This window comes from Dermacentor andersoni, chromosome 5 (genome assembly GCF_023375885.2).
Source record: "Dermacentor andersoni chromosome 5, qqDerAnde1_hic_scaffold, whole genome shotgun sequence".
NCBI classification, from domain to species: Eukaryota; Metazoa; Arthropoda; class Arachnida; order Ixodida; family Ixodidae; genus Dermacentor; species Dermacentor andersoni.
In genome coordinates, this window is record NC_092818.1 from 171,151,688 (window position 1) to 171,173,492 (window position 21,805).

General features: G+C 44.5%; 1 protein-coding gene across 4 annotated transcripts in view; it reads right to left on the reverse strand.

Moving 5' to 3' along the window:
* The window catches only part of LOC126531613 (acyl-CoA-binding domain-containing protein 5), a 32,785-nt gene that overhangs the window by 6,471 nt on the left and 4,509 nt on the right, over positions 1 to 21,805 (reverse strand). The window contains exons 3-9 of one of the 4 annotated variants that reach the window (XM_055071300.1): positions 21,509 to 21,581; positions 21,143 to 21,181; positions 11,290 to 11,446; positions 7,714 to 7,791; positions 6,926 to 7,002; positions 5,982 to 6,255; positions 2,041 to 2,264 (exon numbers count right to left, since the gene is read on the reverse strand). In XM_055071300.1, the coding sequence (XP_054927275.1) occupies positions 2,041 to 2,264; positions 5,982 to 6,255; positions 6,926 to 7,002; positions 7,714 to 7,791; positions 11,290 to 11,446; positions 21,143 to 21,181; positions 21,509 to 21,581 (922 nt within the window). Of the gene's footprint in view, positions 1 to 2,040; positions 2,265 to 5,981; positions 6,256 to 6,925; positions 7,006 to 7,713; positions 7,792 to 11,289; positions 11,447 to 21,142; positions 21,182 to 21,508; positions 21,582 to 21,805 lie in introns of all 4 variants that reach the window. The other 3 variants (XM_055071301.1, XM_055071299.1, XM_055071302.1) reach the window with 3 other exon arrangements.

A 21,805-nucleotide genomic window follows, 5' to 3' on the forward strand; every position in this document is an offset into this window, starting at 1 on the left:
TCGCAAATTCAAGCATCAATTAAGAACTTGAACTTCATCAATCAGCATATGAACTCAAAATTAAACTCCCATGTTGACTGTAATTCAACATGAAAATAGGGTGCCTGACGCCTTAATGCCGATATACAGTTGAACCCATGTACAACAATACCAGTTTTAACAATATATTGGGTATAATAATGAGCAGCCACGGCACCGTGAACTTTTGTGTATGTTCTATAGTAAAAAAAAAAATCTGTTGAGATTTAGTGCTAAATGCTAGAGAAATCGATCAGCATTACATCACAGCTCTTTATGGTGCCGGATCTACGATTTACACAGTGCATAATGTTCAGGAGCTCACTCTACACACAACCTGCCTCTTCGAGGAGCAAAGTGCACCTGACGGTGGTCTTCCATCCCATTTCTACCTCTACTACGTGACCGGCTTCTCACACTTCACACATATACAGTCGAACCTCAATATATCGAACAGCGCGGTGATTGCGAAATCGCTCGATATAGCCAGAATTCGATATATAAGATCATGTAAAAAACGCATAAAAAACTTCCAATCAATCAATGATCAGGGATCATTGTTCGGAGGGCGCGTTCAATTGCGGCACGCCGACTTCGCACGGCTGACAAAGTCGATGCGGCCTAGGCCAATCGCGTGCTGCACAACTGAATGCGCACTCCGAACAAGGATCCTCGACTGTGCCCCAATCGTGGCACAGTAAATACGCACTTGAAGTTTCACACAAAGTATTTATTTATTTGGCTGAAAGTACTGCAGCAGTGTAGCCTGCTTCTTATTGGCAGCCGCGTGCGTGCTTAAACACAGACTCCTCAACATAGTCTAAACGATCCACAAGCGATAGGCCGGTGCCCTCGATTGCGCCACAGTAGCGGCATAGAAGGGCCAAAGCAGCTACAGCACCAGTTGAAGTCAGGAGCGGGCCAACATCAGCGCTTGCGGGATCAACCTCGGCAGCGCCTTCGTTTGGCCGCTATTTCTGCTGTGATCTCCAGGTCCGTCAATCAAAGCATTTTGAAACACTGTCAATAACAAAGCAGTAAGTGGCGTCTGCCAAGGCGTCTATGAGCGAGTCCAGTGAGCGTGTGCTGTCGCGCGTCTTTGTGGATGCAAACCGCCAGTCCCCGCGAGGCGCTGCACGCGCAGAGTGCAGCACCGAGGAGGAGTCAGCGCAGCAAATGCAATGCGTCGTTGACATTGTCCAACTAGCCAAGCTACCACGTGCGTATGCTGCTACGTTCAAATGGCGCCCTTGGCGCGATCGCAGCAGTTGAGAATGCCCATCGTGCCACCGCTATCTTCGAGGGTGTTGCGAGAAAGCTCAACCCCTGTCAACAGAGCACACGTGGTCTGGGGTGGCAGAGTTCGACATATCCATTTTACGTCCGACCCCGTTCGAAACAAAAAAATTTTAAATGCATGCGATTTTCCAGGTGATATAGAAAGTGTTCGATATACGAAATAATTTGATATATTCGTGTTCCATATATTGAGGTTTGACTGTGCTTTCTTTCCGTTTTGACGCTCCTAATTTTAACACATTACTAAACTTCTTGGTAAAATGTTCCCATGCCGTGTTATTGGTTATAACAATTACCGTACAGACTCGTGCAATGGCCGCACTTTTTTTTTTTTTTTTTTGAGGATTTTTGAGGAGGTGCAGACGAAACCGTCTTGGTCAAAATGGTGCCAGCGTAGCCAGCGACTTCTGCGCACTCCGGATGTACCAATGCATCGGAGGTCAACGCTCAACTCTCGCCATCTAGTAGCGGCACGCGGAAGTACATAGGGCTGGAAAATTTGCCAACGCACGTGCATGGCATTGGGGCACCAAACACGACTTGCTTCTCCAATGGAAAGCTTTATTTCCAAATTTCAGGCTGCCAGGTTGGGGGAGTGCAGCCCTTACAAGAATGTGCATGGTAAAACTGGCTACTGGTTGAACCCTTGCCTGGCTATCAAAGTTCGCAATACTGACCCTGCCACTGCCAGGAAAAACTAAGAGGAGGGGAGGGGTCACCTACCTTGGCATGCTGCAGTAGGGTCTCAAGTACCTCGAGGCGGGCCACTACCTCGTCCATGGTTTGCTGCAGCCGTAGCACAGCCACTGCGAGCTGCTCGCTCACTTCCAGGGCGAGCTGGGGCCGGCCACCGCTGCCGCCACCGCTGCCCATGCCACCTGTCGCGCCAGGCAATCGCCCAGCTGACCGTGTAGGCCACGCAGGCCCTTCGGCTCCACCATCTGCTTCTGCAAGGGCGGGTAACGACCCTCAAGCCACGACAACACAAGAACAGAATCCATGTGTTCAAGTCGGCTATCTGTGACCATGTGCTGCCTCATTAGCTTTTTTTTTTGTTCTTTTTCTATTGCCACTCCTCTCTGTAATGCCTGTACGACCTTGAGAGTAAATAAATGAAATGAAATGAAACAGGAAGCCAGGGTGTCGAACCGAAAACTTTTTTGGGTGTGGTATTGGTTCAGGTTCAGGCTTCTGCATATCTTCCAGTTCAGTTCAGGTTGAACTCCAGAGGAAAAATGAACAGTTCAAACTGGTTTGAACCAGTTCATTAGGATTTAAACAATTTGGATTTAGGGAGAATGAAAAGATTTAGAAAACAATGTTTTTCCACCTTACCAGCAATTTTATTTCAATGAAAGATTATTTATTTCTTCCCTTACATGACGCAGACGGACTTATCTCTGGTGTCTTGACATTGTGCAAGAAATTGAATACACTGTCACAGTAGGCATGTAAGCATACTGTGATTTGTTTTCAAGGGCCACAGTGCCCAAAGCGTTTTATTCAGCTGCGCCTAAAAGCTGCTTTGCACTTGCGTGCACTTCGCTTGTTGAGGTTGAGGGACCAGTTAACATAATAGTATATTAAGGGGGGACGCGGGGATCAGATCGCGAAAATCGCAAAAAAGACAGATTTTTGGCAACGACGCGTTTCGGTATCTGCAATGCCTAATCTACATTGTATCAAAATGGTTTGACTGAAAACGCACCAGAAGTGCCTGAAAAAAATTAATTTATCAGTGCGTAGGGCGAGAAAACAGCTTTAAATCGCATAAAATCACCGCAGTTCGCAGAGCCCTAACCCGTCTTTCCCGCCACCGAACGCCGCCATCTTGGTATCGTTCGAAAGCTCGAAGTTTCGCTATGGTGGCTAGAAGGGGGAGGTGACGCCAGCGCCGGCATATCCGCCGAGAAAGCGCGATCCTCTCGTTCATGCGCTGCCGCAAAGGCCGCGGTGGCGCTGCGGTCAGCTTGGCGATGCAGTCACACAGTTGCGCGCGTGTGCAGCTTCCCGCAGTGTCTGGCCGGCGCGACCGCGTTCCTGTATCTTCGCGGCTGCCAAAGTGTTCTCTCGTTTATGGCAATATGTGTTTCGCTGCTGACATGTTAATGTGAGTGCCGGATTTCGCCGAACAGATGAATTCCAACGCAGAAAACGCGAGGCAGCGTCACTGCTTCGCCCCTGGCAGCACTTCCGGCTATGTGTAGTCGAGGCAGCAGGGAGGGTGCTCTAAACTTAGGAGGGTGCTCTAAGTTGCATATTTCTTCAAGGTCGAACGTCTTTATATTTTATTTAGTGGAAAGTGATATCCTTGCCTCCCCATTTCTTAGTGGGTGTTCAATGTTTAATGTTTTTCTTTCAAATTACACAGAAGCATGTGTAAATGTGATATCTTGTATATTGAATTACCCTGAATGTATGATGTGCAGTGCTTTGCTATTACTACGATGTGCAATAAATTTTTGCTATGCTTTGTATTACCTGTTCTAAACCCCATTCACATTTTTCAGGAATAAGCTGACGCTTCATATTACTAAAACTTAAGGAGTTTTGGAAGGCACCGGCCAAAGAAGAGCCAACCTTTCTTTCTCTCATTTAATACCCCTTCTAATTTCCTTTTTACATATTTCTTTATGCCCCGAGGCAATAAACAACGTTATTAAAAAAATGCAATCGCACGGACCCGAAACATATTTCAATCCTAATTCTTTTGGTCTGCGTCTCCTACTGTCGTCATGCACTATCTTGACCCCACGGGACTCATTCGGACCCTTCAATTCCTGAAACTGAAAGGATTCGTGAATAACGCTTTAGATACGCCGATGTGTTACGCAGCAGATGTATTGCAGAGGCAACCACTCGATTTTAATGGTTTTGTTTGTGGGGTTTCACGTGCCAAAGTGACTCAGGCTATGAGAGATGCCGTAGTGGAGGCATGAAGGACTCTGGAAATTTCGACCACCTGGGGTGGGGTTCTTTGACGTGTACTAACATCGCACAGCAAACGGGCGCCTTGTTTTTCGCCTCCATCGAAAAGCGGCCGCCGCAGCCGGGATGCCATCCCTCATCCTGGGGCACAACAATCTGGCGCCCTAACCACTGCACCACCACGGCTTAAAATTGCATTCTGTCAGCCGTAGTCACGTTCGACTAGCATTTAAGGAGCTAAACCATTGCTTGCAACAACATCACTGAAAGGCCGACGCGTTGCGCGCCGGCAGGCCTGCGTCCTTGCGTATGCTCAAAGCCAGCGGCGCGTACCATGCATCGCATTACGGCCAACAGCGCCACCTACGCTGAAAACTGCTTTGCAGCCGATGCACGCATGCCTTGTTAAGTGCGTTGGTTAAACATGATTGAATGATGCCTCGATTTATTACTTTTGAATGAGCTGAATGGTAGGAGAGGATGGGTTTGCTAGCCCTTGGCTTGAACTGCCAGCACACAAGACACGATGAAAAAATGAACTCTAAATCTAAAAATCTTAAACAGTTATCAGCCGGAAGCTCGTGGGTCAGGGTTAGAGGATACAAGGCTGTTTTAAACTCTGACAATACTAATGATGACTGGGTCTCCAATTCTGCGTGCATCGGTCAAGTCATGCGTGCATCGGCTGCAAAGCAGTTTTCATTGTCACATCAGCCGCCTCAGTGGAGCAAGTTATCCTCACCATGTGATCGTATCTGTTGCGGAAAAAATGCTCGAACAGCTCAAGCAACCTAGCGTTGTAAACCAGGGTCGAGCAGGCCCTTCTGAAACCAGGTGTGCCATCATTCCATATGTTCACGGCATATCTCACAATCTCAATAAAGTAGGTAGACGAGCTGGTGTTGTGGTTATATTTTCCGCTCCGAAACGTCTTGGCTTGATGTGTGCCAAAGTGAACGCAGGAAATCGGGGAAAACAAACAGGTGTGTGCAAAAAAACATGGGCAGAAACATGTCGGATGTGTAAAGAAAGTAGTTTATTCAGTTCCCTTGTCGTGTGGTTCATCATATATAGGCCAAACGGGCAGATGTCTGAATGACAGATTGCATGAGCATCGATATAAGATGGAAAACCAGCTCTCCGGTCATATAAGTGCGCATTGTAAGGCTCACAAGTGCATCCCAGATTTTGATAGAACCTGTGTTTTGAACAGAGCTGATGATCAACTGACAAGGGAGATATTGGAAGCGCTTGAGATCAAGAAGGGTGGTGTTGATTGTATCAGTGAAGCCTCAGTTTCTCTTTCGACAAAGGAACTGGCGTAGCGTGAGAGCGACACTTAGAAGTTATTCTGTATCTTGGCTTCCTTGCGCGATGCAGATGACTGCCCTGTTTATTCTTGTTGTTTTGATCCTTGACAGCAGATATATATTACTATGTCAAGAAATAAAACACTCAGTTGTTAGTGCGCCTACGTGCTTGTCTCGTGTCTCCTTTCTTCGTGTGTTGTTTTATTCGGCGCCGTCTTTGTAATCATACAACAAACTAGACTGTGGGCCTCGTATCATTCCAAGTACATATACAATGCAGAACACTTACACCACATTGAAAATTCCTTGGAGTTCTAAATAAAATATTTATTTCTTAATCATGTACGTATCTGCAGCCGAATTCACGTAGCTTAATGCACCTGATGACCACAGATGGCAGTGTTATTGCAATTAAATGCCACTCGCCTCGACGACGATGTGATCGGGGCAGGCGTCCAGCCCCAGGCCCAGACCTGGGCAGTGGTGCACCCCTGTGAGGGTTGTCGTCGCCACCTCCCCGCACAAAGGCCAGCTCCCCATTGGGTTTTTTGGACCCATCCGGGTAGAAAGCCCAAAGCTGGCTCTTGTTGTCTTGCACCAAGACCCGGCCTGAGCCATTCATGAGGGCCTCGTTCACTGCAGTGGCCACCATGCCCGAGGCCTCTTGCTCCCGTGGCTCGGGTGATCCACTCTCATCCTCCTGGTTTCACATACACGAAACTTTGTTATATATACTGCAGGCCTTGGTAAGGCCCCACCAGGAGTGCAGAAGTAAAACAAATATACTATTAACTGCATGTTAAACCTCTGATGGAGACAACAAAATAATAAATTGCATTGTGGCTAAAGCATTACAAATATGTACTTGATAAGGGGTTGCTCACAAAAAGTCAAATTAGAAAGGATGAGAAACATTCAAAGAGAAAAAGTGGGACTCATGTCCCATTATCTCAGTTCTTCAAGCAAATCTATAACAGTGTGGCTACATGGTTCGCAGAAGTTCTTGCAGAAAAAAAATCCAAGAATTTTTCAGAATTTCTAGGGTATAAATCTTGCATATTATAAAATTGCATAACCCATTATCTTAATCAGTGATTTCTACTGACAAGTGACTGTACTTTCTGTTTCATTTGTTGTTGGTTTATGCCTGTTATGACATGCCAATATGTATTTGGTTTATTATTCTGTGATCACAGTGGTACAATTGTAGTCCCTTGCCACTGCCTACCATACAGGTGGTAGGAACCTTGTCAAGCCTTAACCAGTTGTTTTCCTGCCTCCTCCATCACAATGTTTAAACATCGAAATAAATCATCATTATTATTAAAAAGAAACAGTGAAGTTAAATTTAGTGCAAGGACAGCACTCACGTCTCCCATGTGGTCATAGGTGTCTGAAAATTCCTCCTCCTCATCACTCTCGAAGTCAGATCCATGGCCATTCAGTCCTGCTTGAGAACATAGCAGTGGAATACAAAACATACTTTTTTCAAATATGAATGCATTATGTTGAACACACAAAAGAAAGCACACAGCTCAACAATGAGTCTAAGTCTCTAAGAGATCAAAGCAGAACAGAGTGTGATGCAAAGACCAAGGGAGGCGGCCTGTCTAAATATAACACAAGAGCAGCTTACAATATTGGGTTATTTGGCTACTTCCTCATTGAGGCACACAAGTACTTCTGCCTAAGCACTATTTTCATGTGTTTCGTGTGTTATGTGCTTTCGTATAATACTGCTTCTGCCATACCAATGCAGCTGTAATGTTGTCACTGCTAAATCTGGCAACAGTCTACCTTTAGCATTAGCTCAAGGTAATCTTGTTGCGACTGCCTCAGATAAACCAATAAAGGAAAGAAATAAATAACAAGAGGGATGTCATTATATGTAGGAACAGCAACAGTAGTATCAACATTAACTTGTGGAAAAAGTATGCAGCACTCAACTGCACTGTCTTGTACACATCACCAAAGTGCCCATAAGAATATACAATGAGAATTTGAGATCCACAGTCCTGAAATATCACTGGAGCTTCCCTTCAGGGTGTTTACTGTTGCCCTTAACAAGTGTACTTCATCAGAGCACAGAACAAATAATATGGCCAAGCGGCCAAACTGCTGAGTTTCGTTCCTCAATAACCAGGCACAAGATTTTTACCTGCTGCTTTACGTTCTGGTTTCTCTTCACTCTGTTTTTTGTCTGCCTTAGAGTACAATGGCTGCTCCTGCTCTGGAGCTAGGAATAAAAAGAAAACATACAAAGCCATTAGTGCAGCTTTCGTGTGCACGATAAGTCACCACAAAAAAACAAGCAAACACAAGGGGAGGGGGCCTAAGACAAAACTTAAAAAAACAAGACCTGCGCAAAAATTATGCAGATCACACACATTGTGGGAATCGATGCAAGCGAAGCTTTCTGTGCTGGTTGCTTTGTTTGACAATAATTAGTGATGATGTTGACGGGGAAAGCTTAATTTCTTCGACTAAACGTTTAGTCTAGCACGAGAGTGGCGAGTTGATGTTAAACATTACCTTGTGTGCACCACTGCTGTTTGTCTGTGTAGTACATAGAGCACATAGGGAGAGGTGTTGCGTTTGCTTCAGGCGTTCTTGTATGCCATGTTTCATAACCTCTGAGAGGGTTGAGCACTGTCATTGCCTCGCATAACACATCGCAGCATGGCAGAAGTATTAAACTTGAATTGGATTATGGGGCTGTACGTGGCAAAACAACAATCGGATTATGAGGCAAGCCGTAGTCGCAGACTCTGAATTAATTATGACACTGCAACATTATTTAACGTGTCCCAAAATCTAAGTGCACATGCGTGTTTTATTTCGTCCCCGTTGAAATGCGGCTGCTGCAGTTGGGATCAAATCTGCGACCTCTAGCAATGCTATAGCCGCAAAGCTACCGCGGCGGGCACAGGGGTGTTGATTTGAAGGTTGACCGCTTCCGTAGTGTCACCTGGACCCTGCGGTGCACTTTAATTAATGCGTCACTGCTTCTGCACGCCCTGTGTAATTTGTCCACTTGACATATTTGCGTGGCGTTTGTTTTTCAGAACTAGTAGGAACATTGTGTACTGTACCATGAACTTAAGCTTATCCACTTTCCCCACTGTCATACAGTAGTAGGGTTTCTTTGCCTCCTCATGTTAGCCCTTTTCCCCAATTGTGTGGGAACTGCCTCTTCTCCTCCCTCCTCTCTACAGTTCTATCTATGTCCCCTCTGGGCTCGCACGTTAGTAGAAAGGAAAGCACTGCAGTTTCTGCAATGCATTTGAAAGGGATCATGGATAATTACAGCTGTCGAAAGGCTAATGTGGCAATGCCCAGGGAGCTCCAGAGGGCATTGTGCACATGCGACATGGTGGGGTCCAAACGAGTTTCTTGCATTTCCTTTCCGACTCGCTCCTGCCACGTACACACGCGCTGCTGTGTGGCACACCCCGCCCCCCGACGAGGTGTGCCAGACAGCAGCAGCAATGAGAAAGTCGAAGGAAGAGGCAAAGAAAGCTTCGGTTTTAAAAAGCAGTTTAAAATGAGCACTTTTAAAAAGAAAACACAAAAAACAATATGTAAAGCTGCTCCTACTGCTTTGCCATATTTCAGTGTTTCTTTACTTCAAGTTCTGGATAAATTCAACCTCACTTTGAGATATGCTTACCTTCCCATTAGCTCAGATGGTAGAGCAACTGCCCGAAAGGCGTTAGTCCTGGGTTCAATCCCTGGACTAGGACGAACTTTTCTTCAACTACAAAGCTTTCTTTCAGAGTAACTCATATACTGTAGTTTGCCAAGAGAATGCAACGAGAAAATGTAAGAACTGTTCCTGTCATTACATTGCCACAAGAGTAGCAATGTACATTTGCCACAAAAGTGCCACGAAAGTACATTCCACCTTGTACTGACACAAGGAGCCAATACTCACACACACACACACACACACACACACACACACACACACACACACACACGCACGCACACACGCACACACACTCAAAAGTCAATGTACCCACTTGCTAAAATGTCTGAATTCAACTCCATGTGAAAAAGTTCAGTGAATGAAAATTCCATTGCGTTGGTGGCTTTCTTTTTTCTTTACCTGAACATGCTGCATTTGCCACGTTTTTTAATCACTGCTTTTAGCATGCACAGTAAAGCTTTCATTCAAAGATTGTCACATTTAGCAGTGCCCTTAAACTTGAGTGTTGAATGTAGCTGAACACGAATTCTGGATCTGATGTCAAATTTCTCGTTCCTGTTGAACCACGGCAGAATACACAAAAAACAAAGCACGGACTGTTTCATTTATTAGACACAGCTAAATTTAGAATTAAACTCAAAGGACAACTGGGTCTACATCAAATAAGATGTTCCAGAAATATAAAAGCAGCCTTGTGAGCTATCCATCAAAACAGCTTTGTAGAACCAATAAAATAAGGAAACCACAGAATGGCAGCAAATTGCTGATACGTATTACACTCATTCATATTTTTTTAGTTTTAACCCTTCCAGGGTCGATTTTCTTCCCCCTTTGCAACCGCCCAGGGTCGATCTTCTTTATTGCAGATTAAAATTTTTCAGACGGACCTATTTCCAAAAAAAAAAATTACTCAAATTTTTTAGGGTGACTGTAAAGTAAGAAAAAATTATTTTGTGTTGGTACATTTGTACTGTTTATTCATGAATAACAACAATACAAATAGGAAATCAACTTATAAGAATTAAAAACTTGATGCATTGTTATACACATTATTCAAGGCTTAGAAAAATGCGCACACGAGTATATTTCGCAAGTCTAAAATGTTCCTCCTCTTACTAATATTTACATCCATAGCGTAATCGAACTGCGTAGGTGAGCGCACTCAAGAAAACTGTGTGGTTGTGCACCCGTCAGAAAAGGAAAACCTGTGACAAACTACAGCTAATTCTTCCTTCATCTTATCACCAACCAGAGGCAATTAGTTTTCGCGAGTCTCCATAAAAGGAAATACATGCACAACGGCATCCTTCATATGGCACCCCTGTGAACAAAAACAAGCGAGCAACAGGTGGTCACCCTTTGAACGATTAGTAACGAGACAGTCATCAGTTTTACAAGGCCAAGAAGCCAAAACTGCTTGCGGAACAAGACCCAAACTAACCGCCACGTGCCCGCATGCGTGCCAATACCACGAGCGGTAGTAGACGCGCCGGAGCAAACCAACCATGCAACGAAAACTGAGAGAAAGAGGCACGAGAAAAAAATTCCTTGTATCCCCACATAGTGGCAGTACATGCCAGACAAGAAAAAGTTAGGAAATTGGCGTGCTTCTTAAACATACAGACGGCGCCGTAGATACACGGCATCAACAATTTTGGACTTGTTTACGGCGCCATATATTTACATCATTGAACCTGAAAGAGTTAATTGGAGGGTTTAGCATACCAAAGCTGCACAGTAGGCTATGAGGGATGCTGCTGTGAAAGATTAACTATTAATTTTGACCAGCTGGAGTTCTTTAACATACACCCATAGCATAGTACACAAGCATTGTAGCATACCACCCTATTCAAATGTGGTTACCTTGGTCAGGAACCAAACCTGCGATCTCATGCTAAACAGCAGCATGCTATAGCCACTGAGGCACCATAGCGAGTGTTAATTAAATGACCAGCTAACTAATCACCTGTGGAGGCTACACAGCTGACGAAGCTGTGGGACTTTCCTGATTTAATATGTGCTTACCTTCGATTGTCTCTATGTCATCTTCAGAATCCCGATTACCGTTCACTTTGGCCTGTGGCAACATAGCAGCCATCTGAGGTGGCACAGAGTCAAACAAGGGGCCAAGAAGATCCACAAACTTGGCCACATGGTCAGTGTACGACATTGCCTCGACAATCTGAAAGGAGGAATAATAAAATGAAGAAGACATAGTAGGAAAACTTAGTCTACAAAGTAGGAAGACTCAAGGAATATGGAAGTCAAAATTCAGCTTTCCTTGGAGAGGCACACATAAATCCTTACAGAGATCCTTAGAGAGACAGCTGTTAAGGGCACTTTCTCCAGCATATGTAGCATCTGTCACCAATATAATCTATGCACTATAATAACAGTAAGAAAGCATGACGTAGCACATGTTAAGAAACACCCTGCTTTCATGATGAGTCTGTACTACAATAGAAACTACCTAACTAACCTCGCATGAAGTCATGCAGATATGCCAGAATCATTCGAATTTCACTATGTATACAGTCGACTTCTATTAATTCGACCATGACGGGACTGACAAAATTGATCGAATTATCTGGCGAGTCATATTCGACAAGATACAGGAAAAAAAAACAAAAAACACGACAACACACCACCGATTCATTTGGCAGTAATTACTCGAGTTAACATGCCTCGGAATCAAAGGTGCGCCAACTTTATATGTGTCAGAAGTAGAAACCTAACATAGAAATGACTTAAAGCTTCTAACCAAAGGGGAAATCTAATGTGCACCTTTTTTTTAGAATGGCAGCCAGTTTTCAAAAGCCAGCATTGGTGCAAAGGCAGTTTTAGTTTCATATCCGATTTTACTGCACAGGAAACTTTCAGCCCACTTTCCTTGCAACATGGAAAGTGCCAGTTAGAACTGGGTAAATACCGTATCAGACGTTGTGAACTACCGTTATTGCTTGAAAATCTTCTACAGGCAGGGCCGAAAATATAAATTTTTACAGTGAAGCTGTTGAGGGCTACTTCCTCCAGGATCGTGTCCATGTGTTGACACAAAACTCAAGCCTTCTCCTCCAGCATCTGCGTCAGATGCCACCTGCCATTTTTGTCCCCAGTTTCTCGCGAATGCTTTGTAGCTCTCAATCTAATGTAATTAATGAGAAGAAAGGGGGTTAACCGAGGGGCCCGATTTTTATTAGTCATATCATAAGAAGCCAACAAACATTGACACCAAGGACAACATAGGGGAAATTACTTGTGCTTAATAAATGAAATGAAGAAATGATAAATTCATCAAAATTAAAGTGGATGAAAAAACAAATTGCTGCAGGTGGGAACCGAACCCACAATTTCCATTCATTTATCGTTTCTTTATTTAATTTATTAAGCAGAAGCAATTTCCCCTATGTTGTCCTTGGTGTCAGTGTTTGTTTGCTTCTTATGATATGACTAATAAAAATCGGGCCCCTCTGCTAACCTCTGCTAATCTGGAAGAAGAAGCAGAAAAAAGTGGACGTGCCCCACATCGGTTCCGTCTTTTTGAATGATTCTGCAGGCACTTTTGGCAGGACCACGCATTGAAGCTGATCATTGGGTTCGTGAGGTTAACCCGAATCGGTGGATACCTTTGGACAAGGTGGGCCAGCATTTTTTGGACTTCTATAGCCTCTTTTCGGTCCATCACACGTGGGCGCCACGCTGGGCCTAACGCCACGTAGGTCTAGCGAGCCCGCCAAACCATGCTGTAATTGGACGCTAGGACAACTCTATCATTACGCCAAGTTTCATTTACTTGTCATAATTAGTTCACAGTGAAGTTGTAAGCGTTACAGAATTCCCATCTGCTGTCAATACATGGGCATCTACAGAGGGAGTATGGTTACAGAAAACAGCTGTAACTCTTGTTTTATCGAAACTATCACGAAACAAATTATATGACAATTAGCCGCTAAGACGACTCTAACATTACGCCGAGTTTCATATGCTTTTCATAATTACATAGTGCACAGTGAAGTTGTAAATATTGTGGAATTCACGTCTGCCAAGTAGTGGTACTTGCACACATCCCTACTTCATAAAAGAATAACAATAAATCACTCCACAGTCAAAAAATGTACAGTCGAACCCACTTTTAACGATGCCGGTTTTAACAATATATCAGCTATAGCAATGAGAAGCTGCTGCACCATCAGCTTTTGTATGTTTTCCCTGGTGAAATAACCCGCTTACTGCAATGCCCCGATGCCGCATTATCGGTTATAACGATGAAGTTTGGCTGCTGCGTGTCCAAGCCGAAAGGTAGTGAAATGTGAAATCCTTGAAAAGGAAAGAACAAGAAATTCGAGCCGCTGCACGATGGGCCGCTGCACGATGGGCCGCTGCTCCTAAAGCCCCTCCATACACGTTTCCGCCGACCAGGTTAAGTACCGCCAACCTGCCCTCCTCCTCCACGCTCCTCTCCCACTCACCCCCTTAGCTTCCGGCGTCAAGCGGAACTTCCGTAGCTGCAGCTTCCTGTTCCGAGTGGAAGTGACACTTTGTTTTTTAGCGTTGTTTACTTTCGCGTCGCTGGAGAGGCTTTAATTGCACGAGCTGCGGTTGAAACTGTGAATGCGATTCCATCCAAGAACCACCGCCCACTGTAACCAGCGATCTGCTCGTGTTCGCTGCTTCGCGTCAACCTGCGACGGGTTGTGGCACGAGCGACAACTTAAAGTGGAATGTAGTGCCTGGGCGCTTGGAGACCACTGCCGTTTTTCGTGCATTTGGAAAACAGCAACCGCAAACTACTACTTCAGCGGAATACAACAGCTTGTCCCCTTTGCATTCTTCTTATGGTGACTGCCACAGCTCTGCTAAGCACACGCGGGCGTCTCACCATCGTCTAACAGCAGTCAAAGCGGGAATTCCCACAACGCAACTCCAGGAAGCAAAAACGCCGGAACCGGAAATTTTTAAACCGGAAATGCCAGAACCGGATATACCGGAACTGGATTTGGTGTGAGGGGAAAGGCGGCGCACAACAAAGGTTGTCACTACTTAAAGGGGTTGGGACACCAAATTTTGAGGCTTTAAAAAGCATGTTGTAGGCTGCTTCCGTATGCAAGGACACCCAGAACGAGGTATTCGACGCTGCAAACATTTCAAAATAATTTTAATTCAGCTCCAAAAAGTCATTAAAAACTCCTTCTCGTGGTCGAGACCCATCGCTAGCGCGGCAGTTATGACGTCACAGAGGAGGAACGAAAATATTGACGTCATAGCACACTAGCACAAAAACGTGACGTATGATGAGTAGCGATGAAATGCCGATTACGGAGCCTGCTGAGCCGAGCGACCGAGCATAGCCTCCACTATGACCGAGCTACAGGCATATAGAAATCATTTCTTAATGCAAAGAAGGAGTAAGGCGTGCAGACGCGGGCACAAGAGGAGAGAAGTGGACAACACGAATGCCACACGGCGGCCCGCGAACGGCAAACTGCGTGTAACACTAGCCGGCCGACTCCGAAAGGGTATGCGGCGTTCGTGTTGTCCGCTTCTCTCCTCGCATAGTCGCATAGTTCGGCAGCTCGGAGTGGTCTCTCGTTCGCTTGGCCTTTCTCAATGTGAGGGCCCGTCCACGTTACCGGCACGGAGACTCGCCGCACGCCGTTCGCGGGCCCCTGTGCGACGGCGGTTTTGCTCGCGAACGGCGAGATTTCCTTGCCGTAGAGAGGACGGGCCCGGGACCCATTTGTGCGGCAGCCGTATGGTGAAGCGGCCAATCAGCGACCGAGGAGTGGTCATTGTGGCACCGACAGCAGCCTCACCGCCTCTGATCGTTCGGCGCCGCCGATATCGTCGCTAGGCCTTTTCCGGTTCACTTCAAAGCTAAAACTTACGGCGCTTCGGAATGAATCACTGACTCTCACAAGCCGCAATATATTCTTATCATTGTTGTCGCTCTTCGCAATAATTATAATAATCGCGACACGCACTTCGAATCGCCAGTTGTTTACCTCTGCTGGGAGAGCAAGCGTACGCGCGAGCAGACGACGCAGCATCGTTTTACGTCACTATTTTTTGTGGCCCACGTGACCAAGCCATGTTGCGTTTCCTCCTCTGTGACGTCATAGCATCCGCTGGAGCCCAGAAACCGAAACCGAAATCGCTCGTTATAATAATGCTATTATTAAATTATTTATCGGATATATATGAATTCTGCTGTGTGTATCGTGCTCCCTGAAGCATGACGCAATGTTTGAATCAACAAACGCATGAACGAAAATTTTGATGTCTCCACCCCTTTAAGAAAGCGGCGGTGGCACGTGGATGCAGGGGCTTTAGCTGCTCCAACAGCAGCCGTGCACTCATTTTCTAGCCATCTCTGCGTGCCTCCCTCCCGTCGCCCTTCCACCACTCCGAGCACAAATGGGCTGCACGCACAGCTCGGCTGCACCCACAGCTCTATACCGCCCCACCCTCCGAAACACGAATGGACCGCGTCAACTGCTCTGCTCACATGTTGCTTGCTGGCTCCTCATTCAGCACAGTCCTGCAAACAGTTTAATTGCTCGTGCTTGTCTTCGTTGTTTGCGTCGAGATCATTCCTGGCCACGCGGTTTCTCGCTGCCGAAACAGAAAATGGCTAATTCACCTGCTGATCATCGGCAATGCATGACATTGCCGGTGAAAAGAAAGCGCACGGCTGTAGATTAGGAAACTAAGTACTTCTAACCGATGATGCGATCATTGCAACCGTGCTTGCATCAGATAGCGACGGCAGCGATGACGCGGTAGGGCAGGCTGCCCAATGAGGCGATCGTCGCGAATGTGCTTGCATCAGATAGCGACAGCAGCGATGACGCGGTAGGGCAGGCTGCCGCAGTAGGACAGGGAAGGGGGTGGTGGGGAGGGGCACTGGCCTTCCTGCCATTATAGTTTTCTCACAATAGCTCTGTCATCCCCTATTTAGATTTTTTCATGCAACCCAGTTAAAACAATGGAATTTTCGTGGCACCCGAATATTGTTATAAGTGGGTTCGACTGTATTCGTTGTCTGTGTCCTTCAATAAAAATAATAATAATAATAATAATAATAATAATAATAATAATAATAATAGTAGTAGTAGTAGTAATAATAATAATAATAATACCTAAATATACATAGGTGCGTCAAATGAGGTAAAACGCACCACAGCTTTGCTGCTTGTCTTTCTTCACAGTGTGGAAGGGCTGATGATTTTGATGGTAGATGACCCGTGTTCTACACATTCACTGCCCCCCAAGTTCCACCGAGACAGAGGTTGCCATTACAGGGGTCATTATTGGGGCCACCATATGGGTCAGGCGCGTGTGTGCGGACTTGTCAAGTCTGAATTATGAGGCGAATGTGATTTTAGGATCGATATAGCAAACGTTTGGGCCCATAGATATGCATTGGCACTGGCCAGGACTTCAGGCCGGGATCACATTAACTGAAAAATCGAATTAACCGGAGCCAAATTAACTAGGGGTGTGTGAATATTTGAAACTTTAAAATAACAAACCAAATATTGTTCTATTTGATTCAGTTTTCGAATTGAATAGTCACTATTCAGAAGTGCAAATATTTTTTTATTTTAGGAAGTCAACTGTGCCCAATTAAACATCAAATTGGAGCAAATGTACTCCAAGGTTTTACTTCCGGAGCGCATAGTACTGACATAAAACATGAGAACTTGTGTAGTGAAGCAGGCTACGTCGCTTGGGTACCATCCCTTAAAGGCTATACAGCAATCATTCATACCCTCTGAAGAGTCATGTGCCTGCGAAGAAACTTTTTGATTGCTCCTAATGCTACATTTGCTCCTAATGCTACATAACAACACATTATAACACACTATGTAATAATGACAGAAACTTGCTAACTTTAAGAATACTAGGACGTGAGTGTTATTTTATATTAATTGTGACAACGGCTGTTCATTATTTGAACTATTTGATTTGCTTCTGGCACTATCCGATTTGTATTTGATTCGGTCTCAAAAAACACCATTCGGACACCTCTAGAATTAACCTAATGTCTACTGTATTAGTGCCTTGATCTGCCAAAAACAAGTTCTTGCAGCTAAACAATCTAAACTCCACTATGTCTAGTAGAATATCTGCTAAAATGTCAACATTGTTCACCTGTTCGATCACATTGTACTTGTTCACTTCATTTAAGAGGTTTTAGTAACAGGCTACTAATAGGGTAATGAAGTTTACTACACTTAGCTGCAAAAACTCCACAACACGATGGCTTTCTTTTGTTATTTTCAGAATGCATTGCCTAGTGATGCTAACAATTCACTTCTGTAAAGTTTCCCTTCATGTTGAATGACAAAGGATGAAGTATACGACAGCTTTCAAGCAATACAGTCATGTGGGATGTAAAACCACTGAGCAGCATCTGGTACGAGTTGTAACACAAGCAGAAAGACAGAACGCTTTTAAAGAAACAGGCAGCATGTCAAACATGCATCCAGAAACACTTAAAAGAGGGCGAGTGCCAGCTAGCGCCAGCCAAGTAACTTCGGGATAAGAAAGCATACAGAAAGGCATGAATGGAACAGAATGAGTGTGTTCCACATAACCATGTGGAATGCTGGAATTCTCTACCATCCCAGCAGATGTGATGGTGAAACAGCAAAGCAACAGATGTTTTTTCAGCCAGCAAAGGATGCCAGCATCCAATGGTCCATGTAATGCATCTATGCCACTTGTCTTTGTAAAGGCTGGCGGTGCAATATAATATTAATACAATACATTCTGGGGTTTTACATGCTAAAAGCGTGAATTGTTTATGATGCACACCTTAAAGGGCCCCAGCCATCTTGGGCTGACAAGCGCAGAGCATACAATGCGCACCAACGATCGTGTTTGCAAAGAATTACATCGCTATGCGCTACAGAAATGCCTGAAATTTCAATTTGAACACTGTTTCCCCCTTCACTCGCGGCTACTCCGCCCGGAGAGGAACGGTGATGTAGTCAGGCTCCTGCGCCTATGTAATCGTATCCGCAGTGTGACGTAGCTGGTGGTGACACGCGACTTCGAGAATTATACAAGGCAACATCTGTTATTTGTGTGATCTGTTGCTTGAATTGATGAATTGAGGTTTAGAGACATAATACAACACACAAACAAAATGTCTGCGTGTTCTTTTGTTTTAATTCGCACCGAAGCAAGAGCGATGTATTTCTGTTTCCTCTGCTAGTTCCCACAGTGGTGCAGTCACCTGCGAAAGTATTGAAACTGTTATTTCTGAATGTGTTACAGCACGCGATCATACTCTGCGATACGCTTGTTCTTGCCTCAGTATTCGTGTAGCACTGAATTACACCACTAGTCATGTGTCCTTGTGCACAGTGCACAAAATCGTGTGCTGCGCAAAACGAACACAGCTCGTGCGCAACGCTGCCAGCGGATAAACCAGCAGAAGTGTGCATCACTGAAAAAAGAAAAAAAAAAGCTAAGGCGGGGCCCGTGACGTATGTGTCACGCAATCTTCGAGGTCCGGCATGGGAGAGCGCAGGGAAGGAATTTTGTTTGCATAGGCTAGACAAGGCAAGTAGAGAGGGAGTCTGCAGTGGAGTCTGCCTGCTGAAATCAGGGGTTCACGTCACTGAAATATTTCTATGTCGGCTATTAATGAGCGAATTTGAAAATTTTTTTACGGCAGAACGCTCTTTGGAGGACATGTAACAACTTCCAGCGTATAACCAAAATTTGCTATGGGGCCTGGTGACGGGCCCTTTAATAGGGATTCCGGGTTAATTTGGCCACCTGAGGTTCTTTAATGTGCATCTAAATCTAAGCACACGAACGTTTTTGCATTTCATTGGCTGATGGTGTGCAATGTGTAATCAACTCAGTAAGGCGAGACTTGCACAGTTGTCACTGCTGCCACAGACCAGATTTGCAGCATAGATGTGCTTACACAGTGCCACTTTCTAGGCTTCTCTATTTGAGCTTTTTGTAATTTTAAATGCAAGATAACCAAATTTGAGCACTGGTTTCTGTAGGTGTTTTAATGGGTTCCTGTCACAGTTTGGTTCTTATGATACACTGTGGTCAAACAAAAGGTTTAAAACTGGGTGAGATGGTTCAAGTTCATTGTGACAGCAGCACAGAAGATGGACACAAAGGGACTTGTCCAGTGCGCTTCCTTTTCTCTGTGTCGCCGTCGCCCTTGCGCTGTCATCATAATGAACTAAAACAAAGGATGTCTCTGAAGCCAATATTTTGACATGGGCATTTGCCTTTATCAGGGCAACAACTCCTCTGTTTTTTTGTTTTTTTTTTCAAAGCGTTTCAACATCCCTCACACTGCTGGTAACCAGCAGCAAAACACCTCTCCTGCAACCTCAGTAACACAAAAAAATACCGTCCTCCCGCTTTTAGCATTTCAACTTCTCTACACACCATGTAATTCTCCTCCCCCACTGGAGGTGGGGCAGAGTGAGCTACACATAAACATTGCCAAGGAACATGGCTGTTGATCTGACAAAAACATCCCCTCGTCAAAACTTTGGTGCCAGTGACATCCCTTGTTCCACCACTGTTCATTTAAGTTGTCATCATCCCGTGTACCTCTACCTTGTTAAGTTCTTGTCACTTGAGGTTGTAACAATTCAATTTTATGTGTACACCAAACATGCATGCCTCATGAACTTTCGAGTTGGAAGTAGTATTCAATATTTCTTTATGCACTGTGGTTTTCTCTATGGGCACAAACAATTACAAGTTATTAACTACAATAGCAGAGGTGGACAAAGCCTGTCACCACCCTTAAAGCAACAGTGGCTTCAAGGCATCTTAGCATAACTTTCATTAATGAAGCTAAGAGAGAGTGAGTGGTTAACTCAACCTATACTATAGAAGTGTTGCAGATGAAAGCAAAGATAATAAGAAATGTGTAAATATACAACAGGCGACTCAAAAGTGGTGAAGCCAATAAAGATAAAAGGTTGCCAGCAGTGCCCATGCTGGTACAGTAACAGAAATTATCAGTAACAGCAATTTAGCTTTAGCTTGGCTGATCAAACGCATGTGCTGCATGAGTTGGAATGTTGTGTGCCATGTTGTACATCCTACTGTGTGTTTACACCTCCAAGAATAATAACCTGTGAAACTATATATTGCTGCACTGCCGAGCAGACTCCTCTTTTTAAGTGTTTCTTGCAGCTCAGTTCCCAGCAAGATGGTCGCTGATGCACTCAGCCCGCAATCACTGAAAGTACCTAAAGATGATCATGCGCAAGGAAATGAGGCTCACAAAGCTCACACCAAGCATGCACGTGAGTGTAGAGAACCAGTAACTGTGCTCAAACATGCTAAATTCAAGACTTCTTTTCATGCAAAGTGGGGATCAAAAGAAAACAACATAGGCTTTGAGATGCAAAGATGGAACAAGGTTAGTTCTGCCTATCCTTCTGCTTGTCGAGACCCTTGTGCCTTTACTGTGAGGATTAGCCAAAAGCACCTTGAAAGCACGTGGCAATGAAATGTCAGTAAAAGTAATACAGTATTTTAAAGAACATGCTTCTGGCATCATTTCAAAATGACCCAGGGAACCTTTTCTTTCTTTAAATTAACTGACTTGCCAAACAACAGGAATAAGCACAAAAAAGCCTTTGGAAAACACTGGACTGGTGATGTCATGTGTTTCCATATTCCACTTTGTCCATCTTCCGGTTGGGCTACAAGCCTTTACTCAGTACAAGCTTAAAAGGTTTCAATGCCTTATTTCAGGCCTAAACCTCTGATTGCAGCAAGCTTCAGTCTTTGAATGCTCAGCACCACAATGCTTCTTCTGTCTCTTACATTTTTAAGGTTTAACTTTTAATGTTCCCCAAGTGCACAATCATACCTGCTCCTCTGTGGCATTTTCTTGACACTTTTTAACAACCTGAAAATAAAACAAACAAACAAACAAAAACCAAAATAATAGAATACAAGAAAAACAAAATAGAATACAAGAGAAACAAAATTGTAGACAGTAACACGACGGATGCATGCAAGGTTTAAGGGATTCTTGAAACATATATAACAACAAAACTAAAAGAGCAAACAAAAGGGTGCATGCAAGAACTGAGGAGAGTGCAGGGACACAATGCACAACACTGAGGCACTAAACAAGCTGCTAAGCAGCAAGGCATGTATAAATGGTGCGCAAAGTAACATGACTGCTCCAAATACTGGCAGTCCTGACAGCACTGCATCAAGTTAGCAATACCTTGACAAGTTCCTCTACATATTTTTCCATAGCCTCTTGTTTTGACATGTCGCCAAGCTTCATCCAAGCATCCCTGCAAGTAGCGAAGCAGAAAGTCACTCGAGTTTTAGGAAATGCTTAAACTTTACTTCGGCATTTAGGGCATTGTGTTTGGTTAAAAATTAAGATAAAGAAGCCTTCTGTGCAGATAAAACCAGTGGTTAGCAACCTTCTGCAGAAGCCTTCAATATTTTTGTGTGTTCTTATTAATAGATAAATTAAATTAGCACTAGCTAATTAATCAACCTTTTAATTAAC